Source organism: Pleurodeles waltl, chromosome 12 (genome assembly GCF_031143425.1).
Source record: "Pleurodeles waltl isolate 20211129_DDA chromosome 12, aPleWal1.hap1.20221129, whole genome shotgun sequence".
Classification (NCBI taxonomy): Eukaryota; Metazoa; Chordata; class Amphibia; order Caudata; family Salamandridae; genus Pleurodeles; species Pleurodeles waltl.
In genome coordinates this window covers 516,530,135-516,555,538 of record NC_090451.1, presented here as the reverse complement: position 1 = coordinate 516,555,538, position 25,404 = coordinate 516,530,135, and the positions used below count along the sequence as shown (strand labels likewise).

Below are 25,404 nucleotides of genomic sequence, written 5' to 3'. Positions count from 1 at the left end.
TTCAATTGATAACCGGGAAACAAAGGAGTCCGAATATATAAATTTTGTGTTGGTCAACATTTGTTTATCCCTAGTCGGAGTTACCTTAAAATAATATGACTCAGCATTCTTTTGATGATGCCCACAAAAATACGTAAATTTATCAAAATACGTTTTTGAACTCCCTTGCGGGGGAGTTGGACAATGTTCCCATTGCGTATAATCAAATATTGTTTTTGGACTGCTCGCTTTATGTATGAAATGATGCCCATAATAATTATAGCAAAACATGTCACCATAATTGTCTCTAAACTGGTAAACATCTTAATTTTCATAGACAGTGTAATATTGCAATTCTGTCATCACTGAGTCAACTGTCTTCAAATCCCAATCATCAGATACAATGCCTGGCATTACTATATCATTCATAGATAACTTTAGCACATACAGTACTTGAATTATTTCAGTGGGACCGTATATATCAAACATTACTTTATCCCACACAATCCTATCTGGAATTGGCACTGCAGAAATGTTCACATAGGACAAGTCTCTTCGAACCTTATGTGATGAAAAATGTGGTTTCAACACCTCCTCCACCTGTTCATCCGCTGATCTCTCGGGAAGAAAATGACCATGTATCAACAGAAAAAAGGTAATGACAAACCCAATACAAAGAAAAAATGCTAGCATAGTCAATAAAAGTCACAGATAGTTCCATGGAAAAACAAAATACGTATCTTTAAGCCAACGTATCAGCTTATGTGGACCTGACAGGTCAGCAGTCGAAGAGGCAAACGAGTCCGATAGACCATCGTTGTCGGCAAAGTAACCAGAGGCAGTCCGTTCAAAAGGTACTGCCGTGGTCAATGGAGGAGTTGGTGTTTCCCGTGGTGGTACACTGTAGACAGCATCATCCATCACGTTTGTAACCATGGTGACTTGATCAAATGTTTCTAAGTTGGTTGTTGTTAGTGGAACTAGTGTGAGATCTTCATCCACCCTCCCCAAGCTCGGAGAGTCAACAGTGTTGGTATAGACAACTTGAAGCGGAACTTCATCTCCAGTAGTGAGAGGGATTCAGTAACTATTGGACGTTCCTCTTGGTCGGCTGTGTAGAATCGGCCATATGTTGTAACTTCACATTGTCAATAGAAACAAAGCGATTTTCTTTGGCACCTGGCAACGGGGGTAGAATAACAGTTCTGGTTCCGTGTATCCCCAACACAGGGACCGGTGCTCGATAAGAAGGGCCAGATTCTTTTTTCACTGCGACCTTTTCACGCACAAGATCCCCAACCCTGGGAATACAGCCAGTAGGTGTTACTGGCACATCCTTAATTCCTGTGGAGGCAGCACTTTTAGAAGAGTTATCTTCACTGAACTGCTGGAATTCCTGTAAAACAGTGACACGATCATTTATGCCAAAAGGTGTTTCCACCGCCTCCACACCAGGACCATCAAGATCCGGAACAAACATTTGTGTTCCGAACAGGCACTCATATGAAGTACGACCCCCCAGGGACCTGACCTTCTAGGCAGGTTATTTAGTGCTCTCTGAACTCCATACAGGTGGTTTAGCCAACTATGACCCATACCTAAGACTCTGGCTGTTAAGGATTGCTTTAAATCGCGGTTTAATTGCTCCACAACAGAATTTCCCTTGGGATGAAATGGAGACGAGTACTGGAGCTGGACCCCCAACGAAGCCATGGTGTCCCTGAATGCCCTTGAGGCAAAAGCAGGGCCCTGGTCCGAATGGAATGCCGCAACTGCATATGTACCGACAAAGACTCGCAAATCTTTAATGACAGTCCAAGCGTCAGCCGAGCGTTGTGGCCACACCCACACAAATCTGGAGCAGGAATCAACAGCAACTAGTATATATTTGTATGCACTATCCGGTGTTAATAGACCGCAATGATCCAGGTACACACATTGTAATGGTCTGTTTGAGATTAAGAGGGGTGTCTGCGGCGGGCGCTTAGCTGTTGAAACTTTAATTTGTTGACAGATGTCACAACAAAGGACATACTAGAGACCAGGCCACCAATAATGGGCCTGCAATAGCAAAATTGTAGCTGCCACGCCAGCATGTGCAGATGCCACTCCCTCATGCGCTGCTTTAATCAATTGTGGTCTTACATCTTTATTGGGGATGTTGTGTACGCCTACGCTTGGAATTTTAACTTCAGCGATCAGCATACTTCCCATCAAGTATTGGTATTTGTTAGGAAATCCTTTAGGATAAGGCGTGCCATCAACCGTAGCTTTTATCGCAGCCATAATGTCTGTGTCTGGTTTGGAACTCGAATGAGTCATTGCAGATACAGTGGCAACTGCCACTGCCGACTTCGCGGCTTCATCAGCCAAAGTATTTCCAGCAACGTGTATTCCAACGCGCTGGTGTCCAAGTGTGTGGACAACATGGACTTTGGGTAGCGTCTCATTCAGGTCTGCTACCTTCCCACACAGTAGTCTGTGTTTTATGCTGTTGCCTTTCGAATCTCTAAACCCATTCAAGCGCCAGTAATGCAGGTATTCATTAAAAGACTGGATGCAATAATAAGAATCACAAACAATCAGTGTGAACTGTGTCGGATCTGTATGTTCTAGTGCCATTAGTAGAGCTTTTAGCTCAGCCAGTTGTGCTGTACAATCCCCTAAGGTCTGTGTATAGGTATGTTGGGGACAGAATTTCTCCCCCTCCATATAGCCGCTCACAACCGCACATGCAGAAGAATATTGATGTTTTGTTCCAATCGCTGGTTGCGCAGAGCCATCGGTATACATGACTTGATATTGATCAATAGGCAATGTGTCAGCGGGAACTGGATATTCAACTTCACATTGTAGAAATTCCTGAGTTTGTAACTTTGGGTCAAAAATGTAGTCTACATCAGTGGCTGTTAAGGACGTGACCCATTGTATCCATCTTGGGTGGAGTGCTTTTGCGTTCGGGACGCTAGCTTTTGTAACAGCCTCAAGGGCCGGAATAGGAGAAACAACAGTAATGCGTTTTCCCTGGGCCAGAGGTCTCTCTTTAATAACAGCCATCTGTACAGCAGTGAGAATTTTCTCTGTGGGTGCAAATCGTTGTTCGGCAGCGGAATACAAGTGTGACTTGTATGCTATTGGGACTGTCTCACCTTCATTGAATGTGACATAAGTAAACCCAATGGCCCCAACTATCACCCTGATGACCAAATGTGTCTTATTGTCCCGTGTGTGTAGATGTTTCGCTGCTAGCATATCTGCTTGTAACTCTCGAAGAGTATGTGTATGTTCTATTGTCCAGAATTTGCTTGAAAAATCAGGACATATTAATTCATATAAAGGCTTTATGCGTGTAGCATAATCCGGAATGTATGTTCTGCCAAAATTCAGAAAGCCCAACAATGATTGGAGTTTCTTAATTGTATTTGGTGGTTGCAATTGTGCACACTTTTCTAAGAATTGTGGCGCTAGGCTCTTCCCTTCATTCGACAGCTCATATCCCAGGAACAGGACACTGAGGAAGGCAATTTTTTACTTTTTAAAGTTAAATTTGTAGCCGAGTTCGGCAAACCCTACAACAATGTGGGCTACCCGTCTTAAATGCTGTAGTAACTCGTCATCGGTAAGATATATATCATCCACATATGACAATGCTTCAGGGTCTAACTCGTGCAAAATAGCAGTCACACGAGCTGCAAACAGTCCTGGGCTGTCTTATACCCCTGAGTCAAACGACAGAATTTTATCTGGGAGCCTAGCACACTAAAGCTTGTTAAATCTCTGCTTTCAGGTGCTATATTCTGGCAGAAGAATCCATTCGAGATATCCAAAGTAGTTTTATATTTTTTCCGCACAATGTTGCTCATTAATGCAGTGCTATGCAAGTTTTGTATAGCATATGTACGCGTATGTCCATTCAAATGTCTGTAGTCTAAGACTATTCTGTGTGAATGGTCCGGTTTAGCTACAGGAAATAAGGGATTATTCATCGGTGAGACACAGGGTTCAATCACCCCCTGGTATTCTAATTGCGTGAGTATTTCTCTCACTGGTGCCCTTGCTTCATGTTTAATGGGATATTGCGGTTATGGCTAAGGTTCACCTTTAATGGCAATTACATGATAGGGAGAATTCCTGTCCCACCCTATTTTTTTTCTATATAACACAGGTGCCTGTGCGAGTGCACATTCTATAGAATAGGACTCAGCGAGTTCCTCTGGAACAAAGGGCGAGAAGGAAGGTTTAATAACCTCCCCAGCTGGGCAGGTGCGGACAAAATCAGGCGGCCAATCTTGTTCGGCCAGCAAAATGTCATATATCTTAATTACACGATCCCAGAAGATTGCGTGTATGGTGCGTTCAATGTCTCCTTCCAATTGTAGTGTTACTCTATACAACCTATCGGGTTCGGAGACATGCATATCTGCTGTTTCTACTTGTATGAAGTAATCAGTTGCTTTCACTTCCAGATGCTCTAGAAGATTCCGGCGAACTATTGTGACCTCTGCCGCACTGTCTAGCAGTGCTAGAGCCCAGTTCCTGTTCTTCAAGCGAACCCTCTTCCTGAGTGGCATGTCTAACTGAGACTGCTGCCACTTTTTTCTTTTTAAACTGTTGTTTTTGTTGTACCGGTTTCTCTACCTTCTTGACAGAAACCTCCGAAGAGCGTTGTGATTCCTGTCTGGGTTTCACGTACTCTGTTCTCCGCTCTGATCGCCCACATCTCTCATTTCTCTTTTCCGAAGAGACATGAAAGGAACAAGATTGGCGTGTATCAGTATATTGATATCTATCAGGCGTTTTTATATTCTCTCTATTTCTGAGATTATACCTATTTTGCGGAGTCTCCGGACATGGAGATTCTCCCCTTTCTTTTTTAGGTGTGTGTTGTTTTTTCTCCCAGCACTTCTTATAACCCTCAGGTTGTTGTTTAGTATTGTCTTTATTAATTTTTCCCTGAAATTGAGGTTTTTGTGGTCTAGCCCCCAGGCTATCTCGACCAATACTGGAATATGTTTCCGCTATTATTTTAGGCAGCTCCCGTTCCTGATCTTGTTGCAGAACATCACGAAGACGCATGCGCACTACAAGTGCAACTGCTTCCCCTTTAAGATTGCTTAGGATTATTGAAGAAACCGTGGCAAAATTGACCATCAGTTGCATTCTTAAATCTGAGGCCGGGGCAGCCCCGTATTCATCTTGAATTTGTTTAAGCACTTCCGGTAGGTTGGCTAGTGTCGGTGTACAATGTGCCGTTGTATAGAGCGCGACAAACACCGTGCACCATGTATTACAATGTTCCACTGTGGGAACCATCCCAAAGGGTAAACACATAGTTAATATCCTATGTTTGTCCTGAGGTCCCGTATGGGGAAATACCACCTCCAGCGTATTAATTTTTTGTGCCAGCTAAAACGGAGTCTCCTCTCCTTTTGCTGCGACCTTACCCATAATAGAGTGTACAGTCACCGGATTTATACCCGGTGTTACTGCATGTGGTTGTGCTGGAGCAGCACGCGCTGGGTTTGTATTTAGTGTCTTCATCACAAATTGTACTAATCGTCTATATATTGCTGTTAATTCAGTATATAAGCGTCAAACCTCAGCTACCACCATGTTCGCAACCGCAGGATGAGCTGTATATGTGGCCAATAAAGGCCAGGTAGGACCTTCATTATTTAGTGGACCTAACCTTACTGGTAATACGATATGGGGTAGGGTGCCATCAAGCCAATTATTATGTTCTTGATAAGATAGCGGTATCTTTAAGTATGCGTACACCCTGTACTGCCCAGGCGCGTTCGCAACTGTATATGTATGGAATGTATTTGTGTTCCTATCAACTGCTGGAAATGGGACACAAGAATAGAACAGCTCTGTTCTATAAGCTTCGTGAGCGTCCACCACAAATGTGACTGGACCGCCCTGTGCTGTAAATCCATGTGCTAATAAATGTGTCGTAAGTGGTTGTCTCATATTAAGAGCTATTTGTACAGCCTGGGGATTTGCCATTATAACAGCACTAAAGGTTCAGAGAAGGCACACCAAGACAGGGTCTTTTTTCCTTTTAAGAAGCTTGAACACCCACCCGCTGTAAATAGGGTTACCTATACGGCGGTGGTGGAAATCCTCAGTACCACGGACGTCTCCGTATACGGAACTGAGGGGTCATTATATTATATGAGACCAAGATATACCGGTGGACCCAAAAATTAGAGCCTGACCAAACGTTGGCAGCGCGATGTCGTGTAGGCTCTTACTATCCTAATGAGACTACTGGATGTTGAGCGGCAAGATCGTTCGCAGTGTGGGGGACTAAGTCCGACCCACAGTGAAGGACCCTGCCACTCTAAATCCGGGTTTTGCCTTGGCTAACTAGCAGTGCCTCATCTCTCCCAAGGGGAAGAGACAATTGGGCAGCCGAGCGAATGACATCTTAGTACTTCTCAGGGAAGTCGTGGACACTCAGGTCAACACCGGTTCTCTCATACACAGCACGGTCTCATATAGAAATGACAAAGGGAGTTTAAGTTTTAAAGATTAGTTCAATAAAACAACTGCATTTTAGATAGCAAAGCGTGAGCTGCAATAACCAGAACTACTCAACACAGTAGGATTAAAATAGTAACGATGAGAGTGAAGCACAAGAATAAGGCTATCATAGTGCAACTAGATTATGTTCTCTCTAAGTTATATTCTGAGCACAGCATGTGAAGCTCTAAGCCTGCCTTTCAGGTTCCCCGGGAGGACATCAACCCTCATACCTGAGCAAAGGCCTGTAATCTGCATCAGCATCTGCAACGGGGCAGTCAGCATCTAGTTGTAGGTTCCTGGTTGGAATCTCCCTCTGACGTGTACTAGGACTAGAAAGTGTTTTCATAACTAACACGCAGATGTTCTAAGAAAATGTCCCTACGTAAGGATGTGTATTTTCTACGAATACTGGATACTAAACTTCTACCACGTTTATCGGCAATGTACCAGACTGTAGCCTTGACTGAAGCACAGGGCGATCAAGAATGCATTGTTTGAGAACACAGTGCTGAACTAAGCTAAACAGTGTGATAGACGGAAATTAAAACAAGACCGTAAAACTGGTTATTGTAAAATAACAGTGCGAGGCTGAATAAAATGTATCTAGGGCAAAGTGCACAGAGGCCTAGTATGTTAAACTAACGTGCATGAAACTATATTAAAAATGGCTACACTACACAGTAATGAGAGAGATTCAGTCTATCAGTCTCAGGAGATAATACCATATTAGGCTATGGATTCTGTCTTCTGCCCATTGTCTTTTTTCTGTTTGCCCTTTTTTCTTTTGCTGTGCTAAGGATAGTGCTATTCCAAAAATATCTTTCAAGCCAAAAGTCAGTGGAAGGACGTAGTAGTAACTTCATGCAAAGAGCTGCCTATCTCAGTGGCTGAATGTAAGAAATAGGGATGTTGTTTGAAGTGGGGAGGTGTTGACCCTTCTCAAACAACAGTCAGAAACCCTTTCAGGTGAACCACAAAAAGTCACTAAATCATCCTGCACTTAATCCTCTGGGAGCTTGGCACAAAAGCAGTTAGGCTCAACTTTGAGGTAATGTGTAAAGTACTTATGCAGCACTCAAACAGTAATAAAGTGAAAACGCAACACAAAAAATTCTCAAAACAATTTCTAAAAATAGAATACATTTTAATAAATGTTTTGACTACAACAAAAAATCAGTTATTAACACCAGAGATATGCACTTATATTGATTTTGGTAAAAAATCACGCCAGACCAGACAAAGTCACATGTTCAGACTGACCACAATAGAGCATGAGCCAGCTACAGGGACCAATTTTGGCCTTCTGATAATTTATCTTATGTCATTGATGAAGGGCATTGTGGTGCACAGCGGCGGGTTCAAAGTAGCAATGTGGGCTTCTGTGTCTTGATCCGTCATGCAGCATCGGTTCTGATGAGCTGCGAGGGCTGTGATGCAGACTTGCGTCAAGGCTGTGTCAGACTGTGTTGGTTGAGATAAGGAGCTGTGAGGGCAGCATCAGGTTTGCGTTGTGCTGCTTTGGTTCTGGAGAAAACCACAGCTGGGTTGCCAGAGTACCCTTATCCCCACTTCCAAGAGTCTGGGACTTGAGATGCAACCATTGAGGTGGTTAGGACTTACAGCAGGTAGATTTCAGGTGCAGGGTTGAAGATGGTTGGAGCCTTTTCTATCCCTGAGGCTCTGATCTGGAGGCCGGCCAACTAGTCCATGGAGTAACTGTGGTGGTCCTAGGTTCAAGCTGCAGGTCGAGTCCTTCTCACTCAGGCAGCAAGGCAGCAGAGCAGTGCTTCTTGCAGCAGAGCAGTCCTCCTTCTGAGTCTTCTGCAGGTCCAGAAAAGAGTGGGTCTGAAGGTTCCCTTTTCATCCCTGGTGCCACCTTTGAAGTGGAAGAAACTTCTTGAGGCTTCCCACCTCAGCAGTGTTTGGAATTTTCTGCCTCCCTGTCTAGGCTTCAGCCTGGGTAGGGTAAAGTTCGGTGTGTGTGTGAACAAGGCACAGCCTCCTGAATTGTAGGTGGGGCTGCTCTCACGCCCTCCCATCCTGCCTTTTAAGGCCTATCCTGCCAATACCTAGGCTATCTGTCTTGTAGCTGTCTGGGATCCATACACAGAGGCCAACTACACTTAGTCATGTGACCCAGGAACTGGCTGCATACACCAAATAGTTCAGGCAGAAAAATGCCAACTTTCTAAAAGTGGCATTTTTAAAATTGTAACTTAAACTTCAACTTACCTTTAAAGCAGTGCTTTAAATGGGCCGGTACTCTCCGGTACTGAGTACCGGCACTTTTTTATTTTGAGAGGGAGAGTACCGGCATATCTCAAGAAAAACGTAATACTTTTAATTGGAGAGTACCGGCACTTCTCAGAAACAAGCAGGTACTCTATTACAGAGTACCTGCACTTCTATTTTTCCATTTAAAGCACTGCTTTAAAGTAAATTTGAAATGACAATTTCCCAGATACTAAACAAGATATTTTCACCTGCTCCCAATAAAGAGTTAGTACTTACTAAATGTAATAAGGTAACCCAATGTTATCCTATGAAAAAGGTAGGTCTTGACATTGTGAAAAACAAATGTATGAGTTTTTCACTACCAGGACATATAAAACTTAACAGTACATGTCCAACATTTTAAATACCATGCACCCTGCCCTGTGGGCTGATTAGGGCCTACCTTAGGGTGATGCATAAGTATTACAAGGGTAGGTTTAAGCCTTATAACATTTTGTTTTGATCGGTTGAAACGGCAGTTTGAACCTGCACACTGACTGCAATGGCAGGCCTGAGACATGTTTGAAAAGGCTACTTAAGTGAGTGGCACAATAACTTCTGCAGGCCCTCTAGTAGCATTTAATTTACAGGCCTTGGATATATGTAGTGCCACTTTACTAAGGACTTAGAAGTAAATTAAATGTGTCAATTGGATGTAAGCCAATTTTATCATGTTTAAAAGAGATGGCACAAGCACTTTAGCACTGGTTAGCAGTGATAAAGTGCACAGAGTCCTAAAAGCCAACAAAATGGTGCAGGAAACAGGAGGGGTGAAGGCAAATGTTTGGGGGTGTACCTGCAGAGATGTCCAACAGCGGAGGTCAAAGGAGAATCTTATGATATTTGCTTTCATGGTATTGGCTCCATGTGCAACAGCTACCCCCGTTAGTATTAGCTAAGCATCTACTAATTAGATCTTCTCCCCAAGCTGAATGTCACTGTAAGGACCTGGTGGTAGTTTCATGCAAATACATTCCACTTCTCAGTTGGTGGAGGTCAAAGTATAGTCTGCAGAGAAGATTTACTTTCAGGGTACAGGCTTCATGTACATCAGTTGTCCTCCTGGTGCTGGCTAAGCCTCTTATAGTAAGGGCTTCTCTGCATTGACACCCACCCTGTGCAAAGTACTCAGTGTCTACCAGTAATATCTTCTCATATGACCACTCAGATGCCACCTCATGAGTGTCAACCATTGGTAATTCCGTCCCTGCCTCATACCATTACTTGCTCCTCAGTGCCCACTAGTGAAGGCTTTTGTCACTGACCCTGCCCATGATAGTTCCTCATTTCTGCGTCCTTCAGTAGCAAATCTTTTTGTCACTACCACTGGTGAATATTTTGCAGTGCTCTCCAGTGAAAGCTACTGACACTATTTGCCCTCCCCCACCGCAAGGTGCTAGTTCTTCAATGTCCAAGATAACTTAATTAGTATTACTAAAGCACTGTTCAAGCCAAGATGGAATAAGTAAATACAACTCCTAACATGTTTTGCTCTTGATACAGTGTATTAGAGGAGACTGGCTTAGCTCAGACATCAGCACATCTCACTAGTGAAATATAAAATGTTAGAACTCAAAATCCTAGTATTATATCTTTGATTGAAAAGAGTCAGACATGCCTGAGAGATGTTGTTTCAGTTGGAGAGAGATGTTCCAGTACACCTATACCCTTCCAATGATCCATATAAATCAATTTTAAAAAAAACAAATTACAAATTTCCTAGGTCCTCCATGAGCGTCAGTTCACCAAAATGCCAGGGGTAGCGGAAGTGACATCACGCGCCCTTTGACCTTCAATTTCACTCAAACACACATGCTTACACCTACACACACACACACACACATACACACACACACTCTTGCTCTCACGTAAACAGACACTCACTCACAAAGACCCGAGGCATAACAAAGGCCCTGTAGTATGGGGGGCAAGAGGAGAGGGGCGAGCTCCAGTGGGCCCCATCAGCACTGTGCACGAGCGACAGGCCGCTGATTGGGTCCAAGGGGCGGGGACCCCCTGAGGTACTTTGCAGGGAGGCCACTTTAAGTGTGTTACTCCACTGGCAAACACGCATACAATATACATTTAAAAACACCTCAACTGCCCAAGAAAATCATATTCCAGCTAATTGTACCCCATTCGCTATTACACTAATAGTGAATAATGAAGCATCATCCACTATTAACACTAATTGGAATAATGAAGCATTATTAACTATTAGTGTGATGAAAAAAATAGAGACAACAAGTGGAGCCCTAAACAACGTCTATAATCTATAATGACGAGATGCCACTGTGTTCGTGGCACTTATTTTGCCGCTTCCGAGGCTAGGGGACACAAAGGCAGAGCCAGGGGGTTGCAAGAGGCAAGCCAGTGGTCGCAGGTGGACCCCTGGAGACCCCTACATGACGACCATGAAGTCCTCATTTCCTCTGCTGTGACCCAGCATCCCTTTTTCAGGTCCTGTTTGCTGTGTTTCTGGCAGTGGCACACAAGGGTGTAATTTAGAAACTTCCCACTTAGTTGCTTATATCTGCATTCTAGCCGCTGTGTAACACTAACCTCCCATACCTACTTCCTTGCATGGGTGGGTATCACAGAGTTGTGGGCAAAGAAAGAGATGACTGGGTCATCTCATCTTGTAGAAGCTATAGGCACTCCCCTTCTGCCACATCTGCCTAGCTATTTCCAGGATACTGAGATTGGATTTTCTTCTAGAGATCCCGCTTGAGGTGATTGCACAAGCTACATGACAGCTCAAGGTGAAATACATAAATAAAGTTTTAGCCCTGCCTCATAGTTTCACAATCACTGGCACCTCACAATGGCAGAGCAAACATTTTAATTTTTGTCTTTTTTGTTTTTCCTCAGTACGCCGGTTTTCTGAAAAAGATCTGAAGACCACCAGGTAAGGAATTTGAAACTCTCTTGTTATGCCTACTTTGTAGCTCAGCACTATATAAGCACCTTCTGTAGGTTGTCAGTGTTTCACAGCATTTGTAGTAAGTGTTTGTTCTTTGTATTTAGCTTGAGTGCTTTTTTTTGCTCTTCTCTTATGTGGCATGATAGTACTGTTGATAATTTCCATCCATTGAGTAGCAATGCTGTAGATCATTCTCAGCAGTCAGCTGTCTCCTCTGTTGTATGCCAATTGTTTTTCCTTTCCTTCATGAATCCTATACTGATCAGTCATCATGACTTGCAAGTGTTGCTTGTCCTTTCTTTATGTTGTGGCTTTTAATTCCTGTATTTAGTAATCCCTCAGAGTGTACCTAGCTGTGTGATCTACTGTTTCCTCTCATGCAGCATCTGCAGTAATTGTTATTATATTTGTGGTGCTAGTCTGCTCTGTGATGTTTATATTTCTGGACCTTTCCTGCATTGTCCTCTACTTCCCATTATGTCTGTACATACTTCTTCGTGTAAACCCTTTTGATGTAATTTGTCTCTTATGCTTCTGTTTTTCAGGGCTGAAGAGAAGCGGTAAGGAGCACTCAAGATTGGAAAAATTGCCGGATGGCCTGTGCATGTCCATTTGTTACAACTCTTCAATACTATTAATTTTCAAAACCCAGCTGTATCATCCACTAGTCACCCTTCCATTGCTGTTTCCACCACTCCCCATGGAATGCCTCATAACCTCTCTAGAATGTCACAGCAGATGGTAATCACAAGCTGTCAAGGCATAGCCTTGGTAATTGTGTGGACTGAGACCATTGAAGAGGCAGATACATTCTAAGATTACCATAGATGTCAAGTTCTCTTAGGGCGCACCGGTCAATTCTAGGTTGACCACAGAGAACAAAGTTGGTGAGGAGTCCTGCTCAATGTCTGATAACCATAGGTGACTTGTCCTCTATGGATGGGCCTATTAGATTTTGTTACACCACAGAGCTCAAAGCTCCTGGGGAGGACCACCTGGTCTCAGAACACTGTAAATAAAGAGGACTTGTTAGATTAATTGTCCATGTATTGCCATCCAGTAGACGGCAAGGACACTAAGGAGGTCCACCTAGTCCCAGATCACTGTAAATGTCATGTCATTGGCTCAAGCTGAGTGCATTGAAGAAGCTGATCAGCTCCTCGATGTCCATAAATCCTGAGATCGCTAGACATGGACGCAACTACCTTTGGATGGCTACACTATTGGGAATTGTTTGCTTGGGAGAAGGACATCTATTTGCACAGTTTTAGTAACCATATCAAGGCTTTCATTTTCTATACCCAATCTGAGCCTCAGCAAGATATCTGAAAATGTGCCAGTGAGCAATTTATTCCTATTATAAATTGACAAGGGACATACTCCCTGCAGCTTAATGTTGCCTACCAATCAGTGTACCATAATTGGTGCACATTTCAAATTTTCTTGTATGTCCTTTACACCAACATGTTGCTCATCCCTCAATTATGCCCCCTCCTAATATGAGCATCCTGACTGCTGGCCCACTGATATGCACCGCTTTGTGCAACCTTCGTACACAACTTGAACCACACACAACCACGTTATGCTTCTACACCCAAATTTAAGGCACTCTATAATTTACTCCAAATAGCGTGTCTGCTTTCAAAGGTAAGTTAACAGCACTTCAGTGCCACAACACTGGTAGTATCATACTATATAAATGCATTAGCAATTACGGTAGGGACTGGTAATCTTTTCTTGAGCAACTTTATTGAGAGACATTATCCCACAACAACCGGATCCTACATCCGAATCCTTTGCAACCGTCACTTGAAGCACCTGCTGTGGAGTTCTGACCCTCTGTCTCTGTCTCTCTCTGCACTTGCTGATACCGAATTCCTTCCCATGCTCAGTTTCCAGCAATTTACTGAGAGCCAATTGTCTTTACTGCATAATGCACCTTGCTACACAATCTTCACTCTGGATTTTGCCAGAGCCTGTAATATAATCTTGTACATTGACTCTGAAATCATTACTTTTTTCTTTGGCAGTGTACTCGACTGGATCTCGCAAGGACTGGAGAAGGTGATGCCACAGCCCGTCACAAAGCAGATGGCACAGGTGAGTGTGATAATCCCTGTGCTTTCATGCAGTCTACAATAATACATGCCGCTTGCTGTTTCTGTTTCATACTATTGACCTCAAATATACAAATCCATCTCAGTCCTTGTAAATACGAATGGACTTTGGAGATTACAGTTACAGGTCTTCCAGTAAATCAAACCACTCAGAGGAAGTATGTTATCTCCATCCAAAAACATTTAAAAAAATACTCGGGTAGATCGCCTCAAATAACATTTTCAGATATATTGACTGAAACCTAATAACCTTTTATGGTGTTTTTGAATATGGACCTGTGAGTTCGCCCTCTCCAGTGCCCAAGAATATCATTCCTCCGCTGTAGCAAAGTAGTATGAACATGCTGCCCTAAGGAGTAATAGTGACCTCTTCCTTAGCAAAAATGTATGCCAGAAATAAAATTGCCATTAAAGTTTTGTGCCAGGAAATAGGAATCCCATCACGGTTCCTGTACCAGGAAGTAACTAGTTAGAGTTCCTGCATTACTGAGCGTCCTGTCACTCTGATATTTTTGGGACCACACCTGATCAATTTCTTGAGCGCCAAAATGAAAATATGAACTTTTCAGAGAAAAGGAAAACTGACTGGTACCCACCCCCCCCCAAACACGAAGTTATTATCTTTTGGAATAGGAGTGTTAGGAGTCAGAAAAAAACTACCTACGAATCTTTTACATCTGCAGATGATATGAGTCCCAACCTGAACCCCAAAATTAGCAGAGACAAATGTTGATCTTTTATAATGGACTAGAATTTGTCATGCGAATCAGATGAGTAAAATTTATCATCATAATAATGAACATTTCAGCAGCCAAAAAATAGATAAGTGTGGAAGCTAGTTAAACCCCGACTATTGTACTTCACACTTCTCTAAACTATTATTAAAACCCCTAACTATATTAGATTCAGCTGACAAACAGCTTGCTGTATCTATCTAAAATATGATTATCATTTCCAAGCCTCCCTCCATACCTGAATGTTAGCACAGGAGGCCTTGTTTTCGGCATTTCTCCACTGAACTTGGTCAGTGCTCTCCCCGTCCCAGTTATTAAGGTATTATATACCATTTTCACGCATTAGGGTCAATGGAGCAAGTGGGGAGACCCCACAATTGGATCCTGCATTTGTTCCAAAGGACAGAAAACAATCCTGTTATTCTTTGATGAACCACTTGGAATTCCACCGGCATGGAACTAGTCCAGATTTAACTTCCAATCAGATATCTATACACTGTGAAATGCGTACAGAATGGAAAACTCCATCTCTACTACAACATGAGCAGCAGATATATGTGACAATTTGCACTTGCTGATTGAGCAAACAAAGCGAAGAAATCCATGTATATGAAAAGCAGAATCCTAGGCATAGCCCGTCTGTCATATACTCAGCCCCGTCCTGTGCACAAACAAGGGCAAAGATGACATGCACCAATACCTGTAATATTATCCAACATATACAAAAAGCATGCCACTCATGACAGACCCATCACATTTCCTGTACACGCGAATATGATCTCATGTTTTGTGCTACTGGAAATTTCATCAGAATTGATTTGCAAACTAATTTCTACTTAGAATTCCTGTGATAGTCACTAACCAATGTAAGATTGTTTATATAAATATTTAATTAATTGTATTCACAAAAGAAAAATAACACAATATAACATACAACCAGGAGTTCACCACCACTGCTCATTAGGAACTTGTACTATATCCCACTCTCTCCCCGTGTAAATCAGTGGCTTCCAAAACCCACCCTGCACCTTTGTACTGTCTTTTTAAACATTAGACACTTATTTGGGACCCTTTCTTCAGTCCCTTGTGCTTCATCTATATCTAGATTTTGGGGGTTATTACAACTTTGGAGGAGGGGTTAATCCGTCCCAAATGTGACGGCTATACCACCAGCTGTATTACGAGTTCCATAGGATATAATGTACTCGTAATACGGCTGGTGGTATATCCGTCACTTTACCGTCACTTTTGGGACGGATTAACACCTCCTCCAAAGTTGTGATAACCCCCCTTGTTTCCCTTCTTCCGAATCATCCTCATATTATAAGTTGGTTAAGATCATCTCCTCTACCATAGTTCCAGAGGATTCCCCATTTTGGTATTGTAATCTTCGTTGATCATTTCAGCTGCCTACATTTTATATTCAGTCACCCTTTGTTTCCCCTTTTAGCGCAGTTCTCCTTTTAGTCAGAGCCAGTCTCAACTCCACAACTTAGATATTACTCTTCTGTATTTATTACTGGGTACCAGACCCAGGAGGCAAAAATGCATGGAAGGGTGAAGAGAAATGCCAGCTAGATCCCTTAACTGGCATACTATTTCTTGCTAGAATTTTTGGAACTCCTTTCTCTCCCACCACATATGTATATACATGCCAACAGAGATCCTGCATTTTGGGACATTAATTTCTGTTCACAAAGTTAATTTTATGTATCAGTGGAGGGGTCATATAGGTTTTGGTTTCTTTTTTAATTAATTACCTTAATTTCAGCATTTATGGGGACTTCTCTACAGTTTGTAAATATCTTGCTACATGTCCGTGCCCTTATGCCTTTTTGGGCATCTGTGGCCATTGCCTCCTTAAATCCCTTCAGCTCTCTCTCAGGGATCTCCATTGATAATCATAAGGACTCAGTAGTTCAACTCACCTACAGGGACCCTAAAGCCCCTTTTCCAAAGTTTTGTGCAGTAACTTTGCCTTACTTTGGAAAGACCGTTGGACAGTTGTGACAAAAATGTAAAACTGTGCAGCCTTAGAAAGGCTACACTGCAATTTTATTAATTTACTTGAAAAGATAGAAGAAAATACATACAACCTTTAAAGATCTCTAAATATAAGAAAAGGTGATATGTTGAAAGCCTCCTTCACAAATTAATTTGTTTTATTCTCCTTTTAAGTGAGTGACTGGGAGGGATAGGGCAATTTAACTCTATAGGCTGCTGCGATGTAAGGAAGACAATAGAATACTGCACCTTTAAGGGCATCCTGACTTCCAATGTCCCATCATGCCCCGTAGGTGGCAGTTGACTCCGTTATTTCTCCTGGCTCCTGCTGACAGGATCCTGGAGCAAGGAGTACTGTGGGATAATTTCCTGACAGGAAATATTTTTGCGAAAAAGCAGCACTTTTTGTGAAGTGCTCAGATTATGGCAAAAAATGGCAAAAATAAACCCCCACTGGATCTGTATTCTGTTTGCCAAGCAATCCTGATCCCAGAAGTTGTCAACAGTGCAACTCCCTCTACAGGCACACCTTAACTGAGTGTGAGACCATTCACCTACATGGTCAAAAGGAATAGTGAAAAAAGACAAGATTCCCTGCTTGAGGGATACTGAGGGGCAAGGAGAGGGTGCTCCCTCTACCAGTGACACTATCTCTCTCTCTGAGAACTCCCATAGGAGGAGATCCTAGAAGGGAAGTCAAAGTGATAGACAACATCCTTGTTCGACGTCGAGGGCATAGACATCAAGAGGAAGTTTATCGATGTCAAGCGGTTTGTTAATGAGACATGGTTGGACATCGAGGCATCCCCCTTCTATTTAAAAAAAAAAAAAAAAAAAAGGTGGAGTGACTTTTGTGACTAAATGAGCAACCTGCCCGCAGAATCGGATTTAGAGTACTCCAGAGCCTACTCGCCATCTACACCGGCTTCTCCAGTCATTATACCAGATTCGCCTCCATAAACTGCAGTGCAGTCTCCACACCTCCACAGCCACCAGTGAATCCCCCTTCTCCTCATCCTACTCCACTGATAATTCCTACTTTGCTTCCATCAGCAAAGCTTCATGCTGCAGCCCCTTCCTCTTAGGAGCCTCTACTAACGCGCTACAGATTTCAGTCCTTACATACCAGACCTCGCCCTAGGTCTAAGTTAATGTCTCAACGCCATTACAACTGCTTAAGGACATCCATACGGACCGATATTTCCTGCAGATGACATTAACACTTTCCAGGTTATCCTCATAGAGGTGGCAACAAATGAACTATTCCTCTGCTGGCTACCTCATCCTCTACATCTGTAATATTTCAGACATTGCACCAATGGTCAGTCTCAAGACCATTTCTCCCTCTGGCCCCAGGTGTCATTGAACCAGGGATGGATCTGTTCCTGACTCAGGCCTCTGTCAATGTGGCTTCTTCTCTCCTAGAAAATAATTACAGGCGACCTGACCAAGATCTGTTATTCCTTCATGCAGATCCCTCACCTGACTCCTTGACTGTGTCCTCTGCTCAGAAGCTTCATGCTACAGCCCCTTCCTCTACAGTTACCCCTGATAAGTAAAGACAAAAACTGGACTTGTGGGCAGAAAAGTATGTGGCACTTTGGCTAACACAGTGAAGGCAGAGAGTGCTTCTGCCCTTCTGGGGAGGTATGACAGATCGCTCTTGGACTCACTTCAGTAATTCATAGAAGATCTACTTCGAGACAGAACTAAAGATTTCCAGGAAATCTTCAAAGAAGGCATGATGGTTTCCAATCAGATCATCAGTGCTGCAGCAGATAAATACATGCTAACATCTCAAGGATACTGCCACGGTTTGGATATGCATCACTCCTTTTGGCTCAGACTCACAGACCTGAAACCTGAAGCACAGCACAGGATCCTACATTTCCCATTCACATGGAACACATTATTTAGAGCTCATGCTGATGATGAGATGTCTGATGTAAAAACGGAACTAGACACTCTGGGTGTTCGGCTTTGAGAAGAGGAAGGAATACAATAGACATTCCTATAGATCCTATGAGCCGATATTTCTATCAGAGGTTCAGACCACTCACTGGCCTCAAGAACAATATTAGCAACAACAGAGATGTCAACAGCAAAGCCTTTAATAAAGAGGCCGAGGAGATGGACAGTAATCTGCCTCAGCCACTAAACCCAATACCTGTTGCTAACAAAGAGTTCCTTCTTCCACCTGCTCCATTACACTATCCGGTTGGAAGAAGCATTACAATTTATCTAGAAGAGTAGACAATATAACCAATGACAACTGAGTTCTGGATGATTGCAAAATGTATACTGTCTCAGGTGTAAGTATCCTCTACCAGCAATTTTACCAAACACATCATCACCTTTTCATCTGGAACAACTTTGGCACAACGTCTCTATCATTCTACAGAAACAGACTGTAGAAAAGGTCCCAATTCCTCACAAACCAATGAGAATTAATTCATGTTGCTTTCTTGTGAAGAAAGGACTTAAAAATGAGGTTAGAACTGTCCTACATCTGAAGAAAGCAACCAGGTGGATTTATAAAAAAGAGTTCAGGATGTTGGCACTGCATCAGATCTACACTCGACTCCATTAGGGGGATTGTCCATGCTCTGTAATCTGCAAGATGTTTTTTTCCACATACCAATAGCCCAAAAATATCACAAATTTATCAGTTTTACAGTGGAAAATGACAATTACCCAAACAATGTCCTTCCTTTCGGTCTCAATTAATCACCAATGATCATTTTAAAATGCATGGCGGTTGTTGCAGCGCATCTCAGGCAGCTTAAGTCATTTGTCTATCCCTATCTAGATGATCGGCTAATCGAGGTATCAATGTATCAGCCAGTGTGCCAACATTACTAGATAGTTGCCATCACCCTCAACTGATTTGGACTGCGTGTAAGTCGCACAAAAAATCTGTTATCATCCCAGTACAATCCCCTGTACTGATTGGAGATTTGGATTTGGTAAGCACAAAAGGATTTCCATCTGAAGAGAGAGATATATAACTGTCCTTGAGAAATGGTGCATTCTGAAGAGAAGAGCTCATCCAACAGCAAGGCAAATATTGACTCTTCTAGGGTCAGTGACATCATGCATCTTCCTTGTACCAAATATACGCTAGAATTTGAGACCTCGGCAACAGTGTCTGGAGGATCAGTAGAACCAGCTTTTAGACAACTGGGAAGACAAAATGATCTTTAAAAATTCATGCATAGCAACCACTCAATTGGTGGTGTTTTCCAGAAGATCCACTCAAGGGAATGAGTTTTCATCAAGACATTTGAATACAAATGATTGTGACACTCCTCCCTGTCTGGTTTGCTCACGTGGATCATCTTCAGATTCAAGACACATGTTCCCCAAAGAATTAGACTAGAACTTAACTTGTAAAAGGAGGCCACTGCAGCTTGCACCAGACATTGCCCCTGCCAGCGCTGCCAGTACCATTATCAACACTATTACTAACCATCATACTCCTACGGGTTGGTCATTTTAGACTATTCCAGGCTTCACAAGGCTATCAAAATGTATTGGGTGGCAGGTTTGTGTAATTTTGGTGCATTTTGAATTAATAAACAAATTTGCTCATTTCAAAATTAGACAGCGCACCCATGTAGCGGACTGCCAAAAGTGCCAGGGTTGTCATTTAGGGGACAGTGCCAGGCACCAAAAACCACTGGCTCAAATTGCACCAGACTTGTCACATCAACTTCCTACAGCTGAGACCAGTTCCTCTGATTTTAAAGGTCTTCCTTCGGCCCTTCACAATGGACACCATCCTTGATCTAATAGACAATACAACAAGCATGTATTACTTGAACAAACAAGGAGGGAAGAGGTCTAGACCACTGTCCCTGGAAACACAAACAATCTGGAAATGGCTAATCCCAAGGGATTTCAGAATTATGGCTGTTCATGTGTCAGGTATCCAAAATGTTCAAGTGGACACACTGAGCAGAACCATTCAGGAGAACCACAAATGGGTATTAAACAATGCCGTCTTCTTGAGCCATCTTTTGTGATTGGGGTTCTCTCAAATAGACCTCTTTGGAAAAGTAGCAAACAAGAAATGCCTAAACTTTTACCAACTAGGCACATTGGAAATTGCCCTGTGGATCTACTGGTTTGGCAAATTCCTTCACACTTTTTCTGCATTTCTCGTACAGCCAACAGTGATCATCTAGCTCACCCACTTGAAAGCCAGAATGATTCTTATTGCTACAGATATGCACAGTGAATGGTGGTTCAAGGATCTTCTCCATCTCTTAGAGCAAGCACACACGAGGCTGCCATGCAGACTGGACTTACTTCAAAAGTCTAAAGGCCAGATTCTGCACCCCAAATTTCTCTCCTTTAAATTGGAAGCTTGGCTCTTGAACTCATATAATATACCCATTGGAATCTTCCTCAGGAGTGCATGGATCTGTTGAAGGGAGCCAAATTGAAGAGGTTCTGCATCTGGCGTAAACCTATCCCCTTACAAAAAGATGCAGTTCTGCCATATCTGCTCCATTTGGCTAAAGCAAAGGTGCACTTTTCTTCTACCTTGCAGCAATCACCACCTGTCAAAAATGTCCTTCACATATTTCCTTTTATAAAATTTCCGTAGGTCCGCTTTTTGACCCTATACATAGGGCTTCTCCACAACATCTGTCCTGGAAGACTTCATTTCTAGTCACTAGTAACTCTTCATGCAGAGTTTGCAAAATGTAGGTTCTGTGCTCTTACAAACCATACACAGTGTTCCAGTGTAATAAGGTAATACCGAGTACTGACGCCATATTCCCACCTAAAATGGTTTTAGACTTTCATGTCAATCATATTATTATCTTAACCACCTTTTTCTACAAACACTTTATTTCCTGCAGCAAGGTCTCTGCATACTCTTGATGAGGAGGATGTTAAAAATGTTGTCTGACAGATCTAAGGATTTGAGAAAGTCCAAACAATTGTAAATATGGACTTTTTCTGAACAGGTTTTGCCACATCAAAACAGTACTTTTCTAGATGGACAGTGTCTTGCATGATTCTGTTATACCAGAAACCTAGCAAAACCTTACCTGGAAAACCAAAAGCCTATTCAACCAGAAGTAAAGTGGCTAACGCTGTATTACTAAGAAATATTCTAGTTTCGGAGATCTGCAAGACAGTAACTTATGATTATCATTAGAGATCCCCTGAAAGAAAAGGAATGATTTGTCACTTATAACCCTCATTTTCAAGGGAATCTCAGTTGAAATTATAAGCAACCCTCCCTCCTCCTCGATGGAGGGGATAAAGTTTTGTAAATAATGGAATATTCAATACAGCCTGTCTTATGGCTGCTAAATTTGACATTTTTGTCACTTGCACCTCCTAGCATTTATAAAGTAAGTAGAAGATACTATACCAAATGTTACTTTGGAAAAAGTGTTCAGATGGGCTGAACTGTTTACTGCTGATGATTTCACTATATTCCCCTGATGGGGAACTAGAATTATAGGTTAGAAATAATTGCTTTTCTGCTCTTTGTTGGTAAATATAGTTGGGTAAGCCTGGAAATCAATTTCCTTTTGTTCCCTATAGTTATGATGGTCTGGCTCACCTTATACATTTCTGGTTCATTTGGAAAGTTAGTTCCGCTCTTCTGTATTACTGTATCTATTTTTGCATATGTGAGGAAGCTGGCAATGGCGATTTCCCCTATTTAGTGCAAAACGTTTGAAATTCCATTATGCAGCCCTCATCATATGCCTTCCAGGGATTAGGTTTTTATGTCCAGGTAACTTCTTGTAAGAAATTGGATTACTATTTTGGGGGTGGTGCTGGGGCGGCCGTCACAAACCAAATCAGAAAAATACGGAAAAATATATTGAACACAATGACACAAAAGTGGAAAAAATCCAATAAGGTATAAGGAGATATGGATGTTAAAAGGTTTAGGTGAAAATAGCACCAAAAAGTGGAAAGTGCCAATGGCATCAGTGGTCATGGTAGACCAGGACCTACGTGGAATTTGAAGCTGACCGTGATGACGCACTAATTGAACAGGCACAGTAGATCGATCGCAGTGAAAGTCTGGAAGTCCTAAAGTTTGAAAAGATTTCTAAGGCACAATCCAAAAACAGAAAATCTTCTCAGAGTGGGATGGATTTGCATCCACCTACATAGAACTTAAAGTGGATTGCTCAAAGCAACTGCTCAGAGGTGCTCATCCCTTTAACTCTCTGGAGCTTTTGAGATTACAGGTTGAAAACATTTCTAAATTGAAAAAGTTTCTAAGTACCAATGTAGAAGGGGACTTTGTCATTTTTAGAAGTGTTGGGGCCTTTCAGGGTATGAATCTGAAATTCAGTCAGACAATGTGCATCTGCTGGTCTGCTACTTTCCACGATAGGTCCCTTTGACATAAACAACCACAGGGGAACACAAGCTCGCCCCCGGACCCAGGGGGGGCTCTTAGAGGCTCTTCTGGTGACAGGCATAGGATAACAGGAAAGCCCAATCCAAGTCCAGTTACCAATAGTCAGCTGGGTGCTTTAGTAAAGCCCTTGAACCTTGTTATGTCCCTTTTTGTCACGGCCAACAGCCAACTGACCCTTGGAGTCCACTTCTTTGTCTTGGGTAAAAGAGGGAGCAGGGTCAGTCCTTCAGTGCTCCTATCAAGTCGTAGACAGTATGTTCAGTCCTCTTCTGTTCTTCCACAGGTCTAGAGAGTGTTCTGTCAAGGTGTGTTGTGATGTCACATTTATTCCTGGCACCATCTAGCAGGTAGGGGTGATTCTAGGGCACCCCCTATCCAATGGTGTAGAAGTTTCCAAGGGCAACCCTTACCATTTTTTCAGTAGTCCCTGTTTGCCATACTGCCAACAGTCCCACAGTAGCCTCACACAGTAGCGTCACTCTCAAAATCCAAGATGAAGAACTTTTCTCCCCTTGTGCAGAACCTTTGTTTCCACACAGAGGTATGATCAGAGTAATGAGCAGTCCCCTACTCTGAGGTCCCTCAAAACCGCTTCTGGGTGTTGCGTCCCTTCCACTGGGTTTGGTGCCAGCCTGACTACGGGGTCAAAAGCTGGGACTTTTCCAGATGTTAAATAACAGTTACTTGTGACAGGGAAGGTCCATTTGAAGTACATTTAGTTCCTGGGACCACCCCAATGGATCTTCCTGCCAGGGCAAGAAAACATCTCCTGACTCTTAGGCCATTTTCGCTGCTCTAGGAGCAATTTTCACACCTAGTTTAGGCCAAGCACTGGCTGGGCAGTTACTGGATAGCTAATGCATACTAGCTTCCTGCAGCTTCAGGCAGGGTAAAGGTAACTTTTTAAAAGAAATACTTCCAATATAGTTAATAAAAATGTGTTTGAAATTAGATTGGATTTTATTTATTAGAAAAATAAGTCTTTGAATGCAGTCTGTAGCTGGTAGAGATCAGGTGTTAGAGATTAAAGTGTATAAACTATACTTTGACTTTTCCTATGTGCCAGCTACAGCCTGACCAGTGACAATGGCGTTTTGGGCCTAGCCACTAGGGTAACATACCATTTTTAATGTCACACATATTCCTCTCTTACATATTACGCACCCTACCTTGTGGGCAGCAAGATGCACTTAAGGGTGATTTAGTCAATATTTAAAATCCGGCTTTCCTACCTGTCAAAAGGGAGATTTCTACAGGCATAGCCAGCAGAATTCAATCTGCTGCTGTTGAGAGTAGACATGGAGCCAGGCATTCACTGCCACTGTAATGGATGGCACAACAGGTGCTGCATTCCACAGGGGCATTTAACTTTCTATGCCAGAGGTGTAGTTCCACACCATACTATATGGCCGTATAGGAAAATTAATTGTGTCAGTCAGGGTTAAGCCAATTTTAACATGTCTTAAAGAGGAGAACAGGCACTTTTTCTCCTGGTTAGCAGGTGTAATCTGCACAGAGTTGTAAAGGCAGCAAAATATAGGGCTAACAATGCAGAAAAAGCTTCTTCTCAGGAAACCAGTAATAGTGGGGTAGAGGACTGTATGCCATATAGATACATTTGGTATATACATGTTTGTATGCTGATCCGGATGGTCCACTTGTTTCAAACCCAGTGTGTATTTGCATTGGTAGTGACGTTAATGGTTTCTTAGGCAGTAAACGTAGTGCTGTTAATACCCTTGTGTGCACCTGTGTTTGTACTAGCTTGCTAACTTACAGTTCTCCAACACTATTTCCAAAGATCTGGTAAGAACTTTCCCCAGAATTCGATGTACTTGATATGTCTGTACAACTAACAATCTAAAGGGTCCTTTAATGTTTTAGGAAGAACCACAGTTGGCACCTTTACAAGTGTTTCTATCAATTGTCTCTTACCTAGAGCGTCTAGAATGTCATTGTACATGGTTAGCAATGGGGGTGCCAGTAAGTTCATATAGTCCTTGCTAAACCCCACAGAGAGGCCATCATTCCCTAGTGTGTTACTAGTCCCTAGTTTTAGGATGGCCCATTTTATATCTTCTTATTTATGGATTCATTTACTGTCTCTCTCTCATCTCATCTCCTTCCTAGTTCAGACAGCTTTGTTTCGACGAAGATCTGACTAGTTCCTCTATCCACAGACGCTGCTTGTTCACTATAGAAAAAGCCAAGTTTGGTTCTGGTGAGCGATGGGCTTCATCTGAGGTATAGGGGTAGGGTGTTCCAGCTCTTTGCTGCAATGTAGGTGAAGGATCGTCCTCCAGTGGTGGTTTTCTGAATGCGAGAGAAAGTGGCGAGAGCCAGTTGAGCGGAGGGATCTGACGGGGGGTGTGGAAGGAGACACAGTGGTTCAAGTAGGCTGGTCCGACGTTATGTATGGCTTTGTACATGTGGGTG

At 42.6% G+C, this 25,404-nt stretch overlaps 1 protein-coding gene across 1 annotated transcript in view; it reads left to right on the top strand.

The window, feature by feature from the left end:
* The window catches only part of CNGB1 (cyclic nucleotide gated channel subunit beta 1), a 1,925,718-nt gene that overhangs the window by 215,229 nt on the left and 1,685,085 nt on the right, over positions 1 to 25,404 (top strand). Inside the window, exons 12-14 of the mRNA XM_069217388.1 lie at positions 11,656 to 11,692; positions 12,253 to 12,267; positions 13,738 to 13,807. Coding sequence (XP_069073489.1) covers positions 11,656 to 11,692; positions 12,253 to 12,267; positions 13,738 to 13,807 — 122 coding nt within the window. The remainder of the gene's footprint in view (positions 1 to 11,655; positions 11,693 to 12,252; positions 12,268 to 13,737; positions 13,808 to 25,404) is intronic.